The 16,750-nt window shown below is 38.9% G+C and overlaps 1 protein-coding gene across 1 annotated transcript in view; it reads left to right on the top strand.

Moving 5' to 3' along the window:
- Positions 1-316: 316 nt before the first annotated feature.
- The window catches only part of Ptpn20 (protein tyrosine phosphatase non-receptor type 20), a 51,131-nt gene continuing 34,697 nt past the window's right edge, over positions 317-16,750 (top strand). The window contains exons 1-2 of the mRNA XM_052190657.1: positions 317-417; positions 8,535-8,629. Of these exons, the coding sequence (XP_052046617.1) occupies positions 384-417; positions 8,535-8,629 (129 nt within the window). The 5' untranslated portion in view covers positions 317-383. The remainder of the gene's footprint in view (positions 418-8,534; positions 8,630-16,750) is intronic.

The following is a 16,750-nucleotide window of genomic DNA, read 5'->3' on the forward strand; positions in this document are numbered from 1 at the left end:
AAGGTAATAGAATGAAACATCTTATGGGGGCAATAAGACAATGATTAGAAAATAAAGAGCATTCATGTGAGGACTTTTTATAGATTGAATGAACATGAACTCAATGATAGGTTTTGCATCTAATTGTTTTTATTCAGTATTGAATATTATAGATAAGGCATTTAAAGAATTGAGTGCCCTTTGAATGTCAGTGACTGAATTATTAGTAAAAATGTGAAAATCCCAGTTGTCTAACAGAAAACTCTTTGCTTCATGTATTTGATTAGGAGCACTCCAATTGTATGCTGGCCTCTGGATACTGACTAGACCTGCCTGACTCCAGGAACTAAGGCTCAGTATCTGCAGAAGGTTTTTACCCATCTCATTCCGGCTATGGGGACACCATGTCTTCACCCAGGGAGGTTAGAGGAAAAAATGGTAGGTTCTCATGTCTTCTTCACCTAGAGGGGCTTGGGGAGAGGAATCTGTGCCTCTCATGCTGTAGCTGTGAATAGGGAGGGACTGACTGTGGCTTTGTTAGCTTGCAGAGGCCAGGTCTCTGACTCTGGGAACAGCCATCTAAAAAGCCATCATATGCATAGTACCAAGGAGTACATTCAAGTTTGACTTTAAACCATGCAAATAACATTTTTTTTTGCTTATCACAAACCAAGTTTATTATTCAGAATTTGTGAAAACCACACTCCCCCATAAAATCTCAAAGAAGATAATGAAACCAATAACTTTCTCATTAAGCTGTTGTTATTTCTGTTTTTTTTTTTCTTAGATATAAGCTCAGGGTATGCACATTTCTTTATATATTCTATTTTCTATATTCTTTGTTTACAATCCAAAAGCTTTCCCCTTTCCCAGTTCCCCCATTCCCATATGCCCCATAAATCCTCTTCTCTCCATTCATTCTCCTATCTTTCCCCCTCCCTTTTCTGTGTCCTGGTACTCCCCTACAATGCTGGATCAAGCCCTTCCAGGATTAGGGCCCTCTTCTTTCTTCTTCAAGGGAATCATTTGATATGCTAATTGAATCTCCAGTATTCAGTGCTTCAGGTTAATTAATATCCACTTATCAGTGATTGCATTCCATGTGTATTCTTTTGTGATTGCATTACCTCGCTTAGGATGATATTTTTCCAGTTCCATCCATTTGCCTAAAAAATTCATGAATTCATTGTTTTTAATTGCTGAATAGTACTCCATTGTGTATATATACCACATTTTCTGTATCCATTTCTCCATTGAGGGATACCTGGGTTCTTTCCAGCTTCTGGCTATTATAAATAAGGCTGCTATGAACATAGTGGAGCATATGTCCTTATTGCATGCTGGAGAATCCTCTGGATATATGCCCTGGAGAGGTATAGCAGGGTCCTCCGGAAGTGTCATGCCCAGTTTTCTTAGGAACCACCAGACTGATTTCCATAGTGGTTGTACCATCTTACAATCCCACCAGCAGTGAAGGAGTGCTTCTCTTTCTCCACATCCTCGCCAACACCTGCTGTCTCCTGAGTTTTTAACCTTAGCCATTCTGGCTGGTGTGAGGTGAAATCTCAGGGTTGTTTTGATTTGCATTTCCTTAATGGCCAATGATGTTGAGCATTTCTTAAGGTGTTTCTCAGCTATCCGAATTTCTTCAGGTGAAAATTCTTTGTTTAGGTCTGTACCCCATTTTTTATTAGGTTTATTTGGTTCCCTGGGATCTAGCTTCTTGAGTTCTTTGTATATATTGGATATTAGCCCTCTATCAGACTTAGGATTGGTGAAGATCTTTTCCCAATTTGTTGGCTGCCATTTTGTCCTTTTGACAGTGTCTTTTGCCTTACAGAAACTTTGTAATTTTATGAGATCCCACTTGTCAATTCACGATCTTAGAGCATAAGCTATTGGTGTTCTGTTCAGGAACTTTTCCCCTGTGCCCATGTCCTCAAGGCTCTTCCCCAGTTTCTTTTCTATTAGTTTCAGTGTGACTGGTTTTATGTGGAGGTCCTTGATCCACTTGGACTTGAGCTTAGTACAAGAAGATAAGAATGGATCAATTCGCATTCTCCTGCATGCTGACCTCCAGTTGAACCAGCACCATTTGTTGAAAAGGCTATCTTTTTTTCCACTGGATGTTTTCAGCTCCTTTGTCGAAGATCAAGTGACCATAGGTATGTGGATTCATTTCTTGGTCTTCAATTCTATTCCATTGGTCCACTTGCCTGTCACTGTGCCAATACCATGCAGTTTTTAACACTATTGCTATTGCTTGAGGTCTGGGATACTAATTCCCCCAGAAGTTCTTTTACTATAGAGAATAGTTTTAGCTATCCTGGGTTTTTTGTTATTCCAGATAAATTTGAGAATTGCTTTTTCTAACTCTGTGAAGAACTGAGTTGGGATTTTGATGGGGATTGCATTGAATCTGTATATTGCTTTTAGCAAGATGGCCATTTTAACGATATTAATCCTGCCAATCCATGAGCATGGAAGATTTTTCCATTTTTTGAGGTCCTCTTCAATTTCCTTCTTCAGTGACCTGAAGTTCTTCTCATACAGATGTTTTATTTGTTTGGTTAGAGTCACACCAAGATACTTCATATTTTTTGTGGCTATTGTGAAGGGTGTCATTTCCCTAACTTCTTTCTCAGCCTGCTTATCCTTTGAGTATAGGAAGGCAACTGATTTGCTTGAGTTGATTTTATAACCAGCCACTTTGCTGAATTTGTTTATCAGCTGTAGGAGTTCTCTGGTGGAGATTTTTGGGTCACTTAAGTATACTATCATGTCATCTGCAAATAGTGATAATTTTACTTCTTCCTTTCCAATTTGTATCCCTTTGACCTCCTTATGTTGTCTAATTGCTCTAGCTAGAACTTCAAGTACTATATTGAAAAGATATGGAGAGAGAGGGCAGCCTTGTCTAGTCCCTGATTTTAGTGGGATTGCTTCAAGTTTCTCTCCATTTAGTTGGATATTGGCTACCGGTTTGCTGTATATTGCTTTGACTATGTTTAGGTATGGGCCTTGAATTCCTGTTCTTTCCAAGACTTTTAGCATGAAAGGATGCTGAATGTTGTCAAATGCTTTTTCAGCATCTAATGAAATGATAAGGTTTTTTTCTTTGAGTTTGTTTATGCAGTGGATTGCATTGATGGATTTCCTTATATTGAACCATCCCTGCATCCCTGCCATAATTGTGGGTGATTTCAACACTGCACTTTCCTCACTGGACCGATCAGGAAAACAGAAACTAAACAGGGACACAGTGAAACTAATTGAAGCTTTGGACCAATTAGATTTAACACACACACACACACACACACACACACACACACACACACACACACACACACATATAGAACATTTCACCCTAAAGCAAAAGAGTATACCTGTTTCTCAGCACCTCATGGTACTTTCTCCAACATTGAGCATATAATTGGTCACAAGACAGACCTCAACAAATATAAGAAGATCGAAATAATCCCATGCCTCCTATCAGATCACTATGGAGTAAAAGTGGTCTTCAATAGCAACAAAAACAACAGAAAGCCCACATACACATGGAAACTGAACAATACTCTACTCAATGATACCTTGGTCAAGGAAGAAATAAAGAAAGAAATCAAAGACTTTTTAGAATTTAATGAAAATGAAGACACAACATACCCAAATCTATGGGACACAGTGAAAGCAGTGCTAAGAGGAAAACTCATAGCCCTGAGTGCCTCCAAAAAGAAAATGGAGAGAGCATACACTAGCAGCTTAATGACACACCTGAAAGCCCTGGAGCAAAAAGAAGCGAATTCACCCAGGAGGAGTAGAAGGCAGGAAATCATCAAACTCAGGGCTGAAATCAATCAAGTAGAAACTAAGAGAACCAGACAAAGAATCAACAAAACCAGGAACTGGTTCTTTGAGAAAATCAACAAGATAGATAAACCCTTAGCCAGACTAACCAAAGGGCACAGAGACAGTATCCAAATTAACAAAATTAGAAATGAAAAGGGAGATATAACAACAGAAACTGAGGAAATTCAAAAAAGTCATCAGATCTTACTACCAAAGACTATACTCAACACAACTGGAGAATCTGGAGGAAATGGACAATTTCCTAGACAGATACCAAACACCAAAATTAAATCAGGATCAAATAGATCATCTAAACAGGCCCATAACCCCTAAAGAAACAAAAGGGGTCATAGAAAGTCTCCCAACCAAAAAAAGCACGGGACCAGATGGTTTCAGTGCAGAATTCTATCAGACCTTCAAAGAAGACCTAACACCAATACTCTTCAAACTGTTTCACAAAATAGAAACAGAAGGAACTCTACCCAACTTGTTCTACGAAGCCACAATTACACTGATACCAAAACCACACAAAGATCCAACAAAGAAAGAGAACTTCAGGCCAATTTCCCTTATGAATATCGATGCAAAAATACTCAATTAAATTCTTGCCAACCAAATCCAAGAGCACATCAAAACGATCATCCACCACAATCAAGTGGGTATGCACATTTTTAAAGGCCTGGTTCATAGTACAGATGCCACCTATCTCTCAACTGGCCCGTGCTGTCATTTTCTAGCCCTAGTCAGTAGTCTGCCATCGTTTTTTCTGTCCTCCTCTTTTCTCTTTTTTCTCCTCTGGTTTAGTTTTTGTGAGACAGAGTCTTCTATTTAGCTTCGGCCAGCCTCAGACTCACTACGTAATGGCCTGGAACTGTCAGTTCTCTTGCCTCAGCCTACCAAGTACTGGGAGTATGTACTTGTGATACCCTACCAGCTTTGGCCATTGCTTTTAGAATTCCTCTCTTTTATTCTTTTTGGACTCAACTTCTGTTCCCTTTTGTACTGTTTTTGTCCACACTACCCTTCAATTCTGGGTATGGGCTCCCTTCCCAGTGCTTTGTACACTGAGAGAAAAGCACCATAATCAAGCCAATGAACATATCCAGTACTTTATATAACTAGTATTTAGTTTTGTTGTGTAGTAAGAATGGTTAAGGTCTGCACTTGTAGTACATTTCCAGCTACAGTATAATTATAGAAATTTGCCCCTCAGGATTTATTCATTTATGTAAGTAATACTTTGTATCCTTTTACCAACAACACCCTACTTGTCTCTGGTAATTGCCTTTCTACTGTCTGCTTCGGTGCATGTGATTTTGTATTCCATTTATAGTTGAGATAATGTAGTTTTGTCTTTCTGTAGCTGACTTATTTTACTTAGCATGATGCCCTCTAGGTTTATCTATGTTGTTATAAATGGCAGAATTTCCTTCTATTTATGATGACTATTGAATGTTATCCATGTTTATAGGATTGCATGATATCCATGTTTCTTTTTTGACAGGCAGTTAAGTTGGTTCCACATCTTGGCTTCTGAGAGTCATGTTGCAGGGATCAGGGAATGCATGTGTTCTTTTAAGATATTCAACCCACTTACTTTGAGAGTCACATACTTAGCAGTGGGACTTCTGGACTTTCTGATAGTTCTAAGGTTTGCATGGAAACACTATACTGTTTCAATAACAGATGTCTTCCTATTTGTAACCTCACAGATAACAGCATATAACGAAGGCTTTATAGCATCCCTGTCAGCACTGGTTCTCTTCTGACATTTTGGTAGCAGTAGTCTTAACAGGTGTGTAGTCACACTCATGGTGCTTTTGACTTCGATTTTCTTACCACTGACATTAAGCACCTTCACAAACGTCTAGTCAACATGTGTATTTCTTCCTTGGATAAATGTTTAGCCCTTTACTCATTTTAGAATCAGGTTGTCTTTCTTCCTTTTGAGTTGCCCGAATTCCTTATGTACTTTGGATATTACCCCTTATTAGAGATGCTTTAAATATCTCCTCCTTTTCTAGGTTTCCTCACTCTCTGTTGTTTCTTTTGCCTTGCAGGTACTTTAATTTGATGCATGCTTCTTTTTACTGCTGTTACTTTTACTTTCACTGTCATATTAAAAACGCATTATTCAAACCAGTTCCAAGAGTTTTTTTCTCCAGTGGTCTTATAGTCTTGGTCTTATATTTATAAATTTTGATAATTTGTTCTTAATTTGGGTTAGGGATATAGTGTTATTTTTCTGAATGTGGATCTCAGTTTTCCTAAAATCAGTTACAAGATTAGCCTTTTTAAAATGTTGACTAGTATTATTTTTCTTAGCATTTCATTCATGAGCACTATATATTATTTCTACCCCTACCCTTTTCAATTTCAACTCTTCTTGAATCTGTCTTCCCTCTCAAGTTCATGACCTCTCTCTCTCTCTCTCTCTCTCTCTCTCTCACACACACACACACACACACACACACACACACAGTCTCAGTCAGGGCTTTTGTTGCTGTGCTAAAGCACCATGACCATCGGTTTTTGTTAGTGTTACTAGTGCTGTGATAAAACCTGTGATCAAATCAACTTGGGGAGGAAAGGGTTTATTTAGCTCATGCTTCCACATCACTGATCATCATCAAAGGAAGTGAGGACAAGAACTCATACAGGGCAGGAACCTGGAGGCAGGAGTTGATGCAGAGGCCATGGAGGGTGCTGCTTACTGGCTTGCTCCTCATAGCTTGCTCAAACTGCTTTTTTATAGACCCCAGTACCATCAGCCCAGAGTTGGCACCACGAAGAATGGGCTGGGCCTCCTATATCAGTCATTACTTTAAAAATTTCTCTACAGGCCAACCTAGTAGAGGCATTTCTTTTCATTTGGAGTTGTTCTTCCCATATAATTCTAGCTTGTGTCAATTTGGCCAAAAATCCTTCAGGACATACCCAGCCAACCACCCTTCTGAGCCTATTTAATCTTGTTTCTATGTACATGTATTTAGGGATGACCACTTAGGATTAGGTAATTTGTCAGAGAGCTCATCCCTGGAGAAGACTGATTCTCCTCTCAGCAGCAATGTCATTGGGAATTGACAACAGAGGAATCTAAGGCTGGGACAGACATGATGCCAGTTTCATTTAGGTATAAATGTTGTTGAGATTTCATGGATGCAACTATACTGACTTGACTTTCATGTCTAGAAGGCACTATCTAGCACAAGCTATCCTGATTATCTGGCTCTTACTATCTTTCAACTTCCTCTTCTATAATGTTCTCTGAGCCTTAGGTATATGGTTGTATTGCACAAAATGGAGCTGGGTGACCTGACCTTACTTATTCTCAACGTTGGACCAAATGACCAAATGTTGATTTCTGTAGTAGCCTTTATCTGCTGCAAAAGAAGCTTCTTTGGTGAGGGGTGAGAGCTATGCTTAACTGTGGGCATAGGATACATGCTCAGAATAGTTAGAAATTGTACTAGTTTAGGAAAATGGCAGTAGTAGCTTCTCCTCTATAGTTTTTGGCCTTTCTATCCATGAGTGGTTGGTTAGGTGTACTGTGTCAGGCATGAGAGACTATCCTCTTCTTTATTATTTGTTTTTGGACCCCTTGAGAAAGGTCAGTTGAAAGTCAAAGTGTGGATTTATTTTTGAGTTGTACATTTTGTTCTATTAGCCCATGCATATGTTTTTATGCTGGCAACATACTGTTTTGATTATCACAGCTATAGCTTTGTAACGTCCTTTGAAATTAGGAAGTATATTGGATTTAGATTTTTCTTGCTGCTTAAGATTGCTTGGTCTTTCCAGGACCCTTTGTAATGATTGCCTCAGAGTTTCAGTTGAGGACAGCTCACTCCCGACTTTGCAGCTCGAGCTCTTGAAGTCCTTCCTGGTCCCTTCATACTCAGACAGACCAGGTGGCCGCTTCCTTTCTCTTGGTGATTGGCTTAGCACATGGGTTATTCTCAGCTTTCCCTTTAGTATAGACTGCTATAGACCACATCTTGATAATTATAGCTTTCATTGTAGATACACAGGTTTGGGAAGCTTGAAATAGGGTGTCTGGATGATTTTACTGTTGCTGTATCATTTTCCAGGACAGATAGAAGTACTTTACCACCAATATGCCCTTAAACTGTGAAACCCACCAGCAGTTGTGCAATCATAGCAAAAATAAATATTACTAATTTGATGTAAAATTGCCACTCTGCGTTTCTTTTTGTTTTTATTTCTCAGATATCTAGGAATATTTTGCTGTATTTGTTTTAGCTCCATCTTTTTGGGATATTCTTTCTCTAGTATGTGTCAATGACTGTCCTGAAACTCACTGTGTAGAACAGGCTAACCACAACTCACAGATATACTCCTGCTTCATGGACTCTGAAATACAGAATAACTTTATTTTATAGCTGTCAATGTGTAGGTTCTATAGGTTGTTTATACTTAAAATTTCCCTGAAGAATATTTTATTAAATAATATGGCAATTAAGAAAAAAGGAATTGCTTAGAAATCAGCATCATAAGTATATTATTAAGAAACAAAATACTATTTGATGCTGGTTTTTCAAAGCAAGGGGAAGAACTTAATGCATGTGTTACATATAAGATGATTTGAAAAGGAGGTGAGTTTCTCTAATAGACTTGACTTTTCTCACTAGCATTTCAGCTTCTGTTAGTGCTTCTCCTTTGATCAAGTCTTTGTTTCTTTTGTTCAGGAAGAGCTAATGATAAAGATGTGGATGATTCAGAAGACCTGAGTCACCGGAAGTCTTTGCCTTCATCAAGTCAGAAAAAGACACCTACAAAACCGGTAAAATGAAAGGGGCAGGCTTTCTGCTAACTGCTGGTGGAAGTTCTTAGACCATTGACTCAGCTATTTTAGGAATAAGTATATATTTACTTTTTCTTACCACAGTTACTTCTTATTAAAAAGAATACTTTTGATACTAAAAATGACCAAAATAGGAATTGAAAACATTAGAGGCTTTTCTTTTTGCCAATCTAAAGGAAACTTCTTTCATTACTACTCTAGACATTTTGTGTTACTAACAGGTACAAAATAAAAATCTCATGCAGTATGAAGAACACTTAGATTTATTGATGATGTTTTTATTGATTAAAACCATATGGCATAATGTCTTCCAATTATGAAAAGGCAAACTTGTAAGTAATCCTTAGCAGACACCATTTCTTTAGAAGCTGCTCAAGGATACAGCCAAGTTGGGAAGTATATGTTTGAGGTATAGGTGCTTTGTGCAGGGTCTTTCAGGAGGGCTGAGGCTTGTGCTTGTCTTATAGCCCTCCTCTCTCAGCTGGGATCACATGTGTGTAGCGTGCCCAGTTGCATTTTCTTTTTCTCTTACCCAGTTGGCTGGAGCTTGGGGACTTAGCTGCTGCTTCACTCACTTCCATCTCCTAAGAGGCACAGCAAGAAGTCTACTATGAGGAAGCTCTTCACACTTCCCTGACTGAACTTTTGTCTCCACCTAAGACTGGCAAGAGTGTTGCTTTAAAGAATGGTGTGGCTTGGTTGTGGTCTCCTGGAAGTCTTGTCTACCCTTCTGTTATGTGTGTGGTCGACACGTCCATGTTATCACCACATCTGGCTTGGAATCTCTAGGTTAGGGTCATGTTTGACTGTTAGCCAGGAGAATGAGTTTTTTCTTCAATAAAGATGATATGAAAGTGAGCAACTTCACAGAATGTCCCAAGGAGCTTCCTTTTTTATTAACACTTATTAATTATAGACAGTAATGGGTTTCATTATGACATTTGATCATGTTCTATCCCTAGGCCTTTTTCACAAGTTGAAAGCTTAGCTGGGTGGGGTCTTTCTGAGGCACTCTTCTCATTGTTGGGTGCAGATTGGGTGTCTCCTAAACAACACCCATCTCCTTAGCAATTACATTCTCTTTTCTGCTTCATGCCTTGGGGCAGCATTACGTTTACTGGTGCTTCTTTTCCCTCCCAAACTGTACATTTGTGTTTTTCTCTGGCCTACTTGCTCTTGCTCTTTATCGTCACTAATAACCATTCCACAGGTTCAATGCCATGCAGACTTGAAATTTCCCTGGGCAAATAGACCAGTCCTTTACTTTTTAATTTAGTCTTAGGTAAGGTCTCAGACATGGGCAGAAGACTGCTAGATTCGTGGCCCAACTATCCCAGGAGTGTCCTTTAGCCCAGCTGCTCAGATAGTCTGTTCCTTGAGCTTGGTCTTTACCCTCTGCATTACTCTCAGTGCTGCTCTATTTCAGGCTCCTACTAACACAGCCTGTTAATCTCTGTTTACAGCATTGAACTGCTCTTCTAGTCCAAAGTTTCAAAGTTGTCCACATTCTTCCAAAAACTAACAAGGTCCTGTCAAGTTCTTCACAGAAACACCCCACTGATGTATAAGTTACCATTTTGTTGCTGTGATAAAATATTATAGTCAAATGCAACTTAGGGAAATAATTTTGGTGTATAGTTTTAGAAGGATATACACCTATAATTGTGGTAAAGACAGAAGTTCAGGGAGCCAAGAGATCATTATCAACTGCACAACAGGAAACAAACTGGATATAGGGTGACATCATACTCTCAAAGTCTACTGCCAGTAGTGTACTTCGTCTAGCAAGCTCCATGTCCCAAAAGTTCCATGACTTTCTTAAATAGCAACACTAACTGGGGACCAAGTGTTCAGATACATGAGCCTATGGGGCACTTGTCATCCAAGCCATCATTTTGGCAACTGTTTAACTACTTACAGATCTTCATGGAGTGGTAAGACCTTGTGAAACGCATGGTCCTAGTTCAGGTTAACTTCCTAAACTCCTCTGGGAAGAGTGAGTCTTGTTATAACCCCCTCCCCTCATGACAGGATACTGAGTGTCCAGTCTTGTGCAAGTTGTCATAGGTGCTGTGAGTTCAAAAGTGCCATGTCTATGTCATGTCCCGGAGGCAGTGTTCCATGTTACTCTCCAAGCCCCATTGTGATATAAATTCCCATTTATGGCTAAACATTCAACAGTAACTTACTCTTAACACTTTGATCTATGATGAATCTTTGTTGTTTTTACTGCCTGTTACAAAAAGAAGCTTCCCTGACCAAACACAACAGCATATAGGGATAAACTAATATATGGGAACAAACACAGCTATTGAGAAGGTAATTTGATGAACACATTTGACATTTGTCAAAACAGTAGTTTTAGCTTTCCTACTAGGATTTATGACATTTCCAGTCACAGGCTTTTGACCATATTTTTGAAAATAGGATTTACTCCCATAGAATAGGCTTTAGTTCTAATCAGACAGTGGTTAGCTAACCCCAGAACAGACTTGCCACTATTGTACCAGTAGACAGACACATCTTTCCTGACTAGTCAGAAGTATAGCATGCAGTGTCTGTGACTCAGCAAGATTACTGATACCCCCTTATCATCCCAGTGTTACACTTTCTTTTTTAGCACAATGAGGACTAGCCAGCTTCTATCTCAGTTAGAGCTTGATTTCTGTCTATTATAACCAGAGCATTTAGTGTCTTCAGCAAAAGGATTTACCCTCCTAGAGTTGGCAGTGAGCAGCCAACCACAGTGGCAATTGCCTATATTGTTTCAGAGGTCTTAGGGACTTCCCGAATAACAACTTTTAGGGAATAGCTCAGCCCTGGCGCTGGGATCCTCATTCAGTAACTGTGGTTTCTGGGATCAGTTCTAGCCACCCATACAGACTACTTCTGTTCAAACTCTTGATATTTTAAAATATTTTATTTTAAAATTAACTTTATGTAACCTTGTTTGCTTCCTGTGTACGTTTTATTTTTAAACAGTATCTCCTTCTGTAGCATAGGCTGACTCTGAACACATGATTCTCCTGCCTCTGTCTCCTATATACTAGAACTGTAGGCATGGACCATGTTCAACTTGGTTCCTTTATAAATTGGAATATATTTTGTGACTCAGTTTTTGTTTATTTTGTCAAGATTTATGGCATCATAGGAAGAATTTTGATATGTTTCCCACTTCTAAATAGTATCTCAGGACATTCCTGGATGGCTTCTGGAATATGTAAGGGGAAATTAACTAATTTTACCAGAATTTACTTAACTTATATTTCATAAGACAACTTGATACTATAACTACTCACTTTCCTTTGGAATATGATGTCTCTTAGGAATTGTATTATTTTTTTTTTTTTTTTTATCTTTAACTTATTGTGTTTTTTCACTACACACATATGGTATCTTTCTCCTTTTTTTTTTTTTTTTTTGTCTTTTTTTTTTATTTGATATAATTTATTTACATTTCAAATGATTTCCCCTTTTCTAGCCCCCCCCCCACTCCCCGAAAGTCCCGTAAGCCCCCTTCTCTTCCCCTGTTCTCCCTCCCACCCCTTCCCAGTTCCCCGTTCTGGTTTTGCCAAATACTGTTTCACTGAGTCTTTCCAGAACCAGGGACCACTCCTGCTTTCTTCTTGTATCTCATTTGATGTGTGGATTATGTTTTGGGTATTCCAGTTTTCTAGGTTAATAACCACTTATTAGTGAGTGCATACCATGATTCACCTTTTGAGTCTGGGTTAACTCACTTAGTATGATGTTCTCTAGCTCCATCCATTTGCCTAAGAATTTCATGAATTCATTGTTTCTAATGGCTGAATAGTACTCCATTGTGTAGATATACCACATTTTTTGTATCCACTCTTCTGTTGAGGGATACCTGTGTTCTTTCCAGCATCTGGCAATTATAAATAGGGCTGCTATGAACATAGTAGAGCATGTATCCTTATTACATGGTGGGGAATCCTCTGGGTATATGCCCAGGAGTGGTATAGCAGGATCTTCTGGAAGTGAGGTGCCCAGTTTTCGGAGGAACCGCCAGACTGCTTTCCAGAGTGGTTGTACCAATTTGCAACCCCACCAGCAGTGGAGGAGTGTTCCTCTTTCTCCGCACCCTCTCCAACACCTGCTGTCTCCTGAATTTTTAATCTTAGCCATTCTGACTGGTGTAAGATGAAATCTTAGGGTTGTTTTGATTTGCATTTCCCTAATGACTAATGAAGTGGAGCATTTTTTAAGATGCTTCTCCGCCATCCGAAGTTCTTCAGGTGAGAATTCTTTGTTTAACTCTGTACCCCATTTTTTAATAGGGTTGTTCGGTTTTCTGGAGTCTAACTTCTTGAGTTCTTTATATATATTGGATATTAGCCCTCTATCTGATGTAGGATTGGTGAAGATCTTTTCCCAATTTGTTGGTTGCCGATCTGTCCTCTTGATGGTGTCCTTTGCCTTACAGAAACTCTGTAACCTTATGAGGTCCCATTTGTCAATTCTTGCTCTTAGAGCATACGCTATTGGTGTTCTGTTCAGAAACTTTCTCCCTGTACCGATGTCCTCAAGGGTCTTCCCCAGTTTCTTTTCTATTAGCTTCAGAGTGTCTGGCTTTATGTGGAGGTCCTTGATCCATTTGGATTTGAGCTTAGTACAAGGAGACAAGGATGGATCAATTCGCATTCTTCTGCATGCTGACCTCCAGTTGAACCAGCACCATTTGTTGAAAAGGCTATCTTTTTTCCATTGGATGTTTTCAGCCTCTTTGTCGAGGATCAAGTGGCCATAGGTGTGTGGGTTCATTTCTGGATCTTCAATCCTGTTCCATTGATCCTCCTGCCTGTCACTGTACCAATACCATGCAGTTTTTAACACTATTGCTCTGTAGTATTGCTTGAGGTCAGGGATACTGATTCCCCCAGATTTTCTTTTGTTGCTGAGAATAGTTTTAGCTATCCTGGGTTTTTTGTTGTTCCAGATGAATTTGATAATTGCTCTTTCTAACTCTGTGAAGAATTGAGTTGGGATTTTGATGGGTATTGCATTGAATCTGTATAGTGCTTTAGGCAAAATGGCCATTTTAACTATATTGATTCTACCGATCCATGAGCATGGGAGGTTTTCCCATTTTTTGAGGTCTTCTTCCATTTCCTTCTTCAGAGTCTTGAAGTTCTTGTCATACAGATCTTTCGCATGTTTGGTAAGAGTCACCCCAAGATATTTTATACTGTTTGTGGCTATTGTGAAGGGGGTCATTTCCCTAATTTCTTTCTCAGCCTGCTTATCCTTTGAGTATAGGAAGGCCACTGATTTGCTTGAGTTGATTTTGTAACCTGCCACTTTGCTGAAGTTGTTTATCAGGTGTAGGAGCTCTCTAGTGGAGTTCTTTGGGTCACTTAGGTAGACGATCATGTCGTCTGCAAATAATGATAGTTTGACTTCCTCCTTTCCAATTTGTATCCCTTTGACCTCCTTATGTTGTCGAATTGCCCGAGCTAGTACCTCAAGTACAATATTGAAAAGATAAGGAGAAAGGGGGCAGCCTTGTCTGGTCCCTGATTTCAGTGGGATTGCTTCAAGTTTCTCTCCGTTTAGTTTGATGCTGGCTACCGGTTTGCTGTATATTGCTTTTACTATGTTTAGGTATGGGCCTTGAATTCCTGTTCTCTCCAAGACTTTAAGCATGAAAGGATGCTGAATTTTGTCAAATGCTTTTTCAGCATCCAATGAAATGACCATATGATTTTGTTCTTTGAGTTTGTTTATGTAGTGGATTGTATTGATGGATTTCCGTATATTGAACCAACCCTGCATTCCCGGGATAAAGCCTACTTGATCATGGTGGATGATCGTTTTGATGTGTTCTTGGATTCGGTTGGCAAGAATTTTGTTGAGTATTTTTGCATCGATGTTCATAAGGGAAATTGGTCTGAAGTTCTCTTTCTTTGTTGGATCTTTGTGTGGCTTTGGTATCAGCGTAATTGTGGCTTCGTAGAAGGAATTGGGTAGTGTTCCTTCTGTTTCTATTTTGTGGAATAGTTTGAAGAGTATTGGTGTTAACTCTTCTTTGAAGGTCTGGTAGAATTCTGCACTGAAACCATCTGGTCCTGTGCTTTTTTTGGTTGGAAGACTTTCTATGACTCCTTCTATTTCTTTAGGCTTTATGGGACTGTTTAGATGGTCTAGTTGGTCCTGATTTAATTTTGGTATTTGGTATCTGTCAAGGAAATTGTCCATTTCCTCCAGATTCTCCAGTTGTGTTGAGTACAGGCTCTTGTAGTAGGATCTGATGATTTTTTGGATTTCCTCAGTTTCCGTTGTTATGTCTCCCTTTTCATTTCTAAGTTTGTTAATTTGGATACTTTCTCTGTGCCCTTTGGTCAGTCTGGCTAAGGGTTTATCTATCTTGTTGATTTTCTCAAAGAACCAGCTCCTAGTTTTGTTGATTTTTTGTATGGTTCTCTTTGTTTCTACTTGATTGATTTCGGCCCTGAGTTTGATGATTTCCTGCCTTCTACTCCTCCTGGGTGAAATAGCTTCTTTTTGTTCTAGGGCTTTCAGGTGTGTCATTAAGTTGGTAATGTATGCTCTCTCCATTTTCTTTTTGGAGGCACTCAGGGCTATGAGTTTTCCTCTTAGCACTGCTTTCATTGTGTCCCATAGATTTGGGTATGTTGTGTTTTCATTTTCATTGTGTTCTAAAAAGTCTTTAATTTCTTTCTTTATTTCTTCCTTGACCAAGGTGTCATTGAGTAGAGTATTGTTCAATCTCCACGTGTTTGTGGGTTTTCTGTTGTTTCTGTTGCTATTGAAGACCACTTTTATTCCATAGTGATCAGATAGGAGGCATGGGATTAGTTCTATCTTTTTATATTTGTTGAGGTCTGTCTTGTGACCAATTATATGGTCGATTTTGGAGAAGGTACCATGAGGTGCTGAAAAAAAGGTATATTCTTTTGTTTTAGGATAGAATGTTCTATATATATCAGTTAAATCTAATTGGTCCAAAGCTTCAATTAGTTTCATTGTGTCCTTGTTTAGTTTCTGTTTTCCTGATCGGTCCATTGAGGAAAGTGCAGTGTTGAAGTCACCAACAATTATTGTGTTAGGTGCAATGTGTGCTTTGAGTTTTAATAAAGTTTCTTTTATGAAAGAGGGTGCCCTTGCATTTGGAGCATAGATGTTCAGGATTGAGAGTTCTTCTTGTTGTATTTTTCCTTTGACCAGCAAGAAGTGTCCCTCAGAGTCTCTTTTGATGACTTTGGGTTGAAAGTCAATTTTATCTGATATTAAAATGGCTACTCCAGCTTGTTTCCTGAGACCATTTGCTTGTAAAATTGTCTTCCAGCCTTTTACTCTAAGGTAGTGTTTGTCTTTGACCCTTAGGTGTGTTTCCTGTAAGCAGCAAAATGTAGGGTCCTGTTTACGTATCCAGTCAGTTAGTCTGTGTCTTTTTATTGGGGCATTGAGTCCATTGATGTTAAGAGATATTAAGGAATAGTGATTGTTACTTCCTATCATTTTTGACGTTATTTTTTAAATTTGATTGCTTAACTTATTTGGGTTTGATGAAAGGTTACTATCTTGCTTTTTTCAGGGTGGAGTTTCCCTCCTTGTATTGGTGTTGTCCTCCTATTATCCTTTTTAGGGCTGGGTTTGTGGATAGATATTGGGTGAACTTGGTTTTGTCGTGAAATATCTTAGTTTCTCCATCTATGGTGATTGAGAGTTTTGCTGGATATAGTAGTTTTGGTTGGCATTTGTGTTCTCTTAGAGTCTGCATGAGATCTGCCCAGGACCTTCTAGCCTTCATAGTCTCAGGTGAAAAGTCTGCTGTGATTCTGATAGGTCTTCCTTTATATGTTACTTGGCCTTTTTCTCTTACTGCCTTTAGTATTCTTTCTTTGTTTAGAACATTTGGTGTTTTGATTATTATGTGACGGGAAGTATTTCTGTTCTGGTCCAGTCTGTTTGGAGTTCTGTAGGCTTCTTGTATATTCATGGGCATCTCTCTCTTTAGGTTAGGGAAGTTTTCTTCCATAATTTTATTGAAGATATTTGCTGGCCCTTTAAGTTGTAAATCTTCACTCTCATCTATGCCTATAATCCTTAGGTTTG

This window comes from Apodemus sylvaticus, chromosome 8, assembly GCF_947179515.1.
Source record: "Apodemus sylvaticus chromosome 8, mApoSyl1.1, whole genome shotgun sequence".
NCBI classification, from domain to species: Eukaryota; Metazoa; Chordata; class Mammalia; order Rodentia; family Muridae; genus Apodemus; species Apodemus sylvaticus.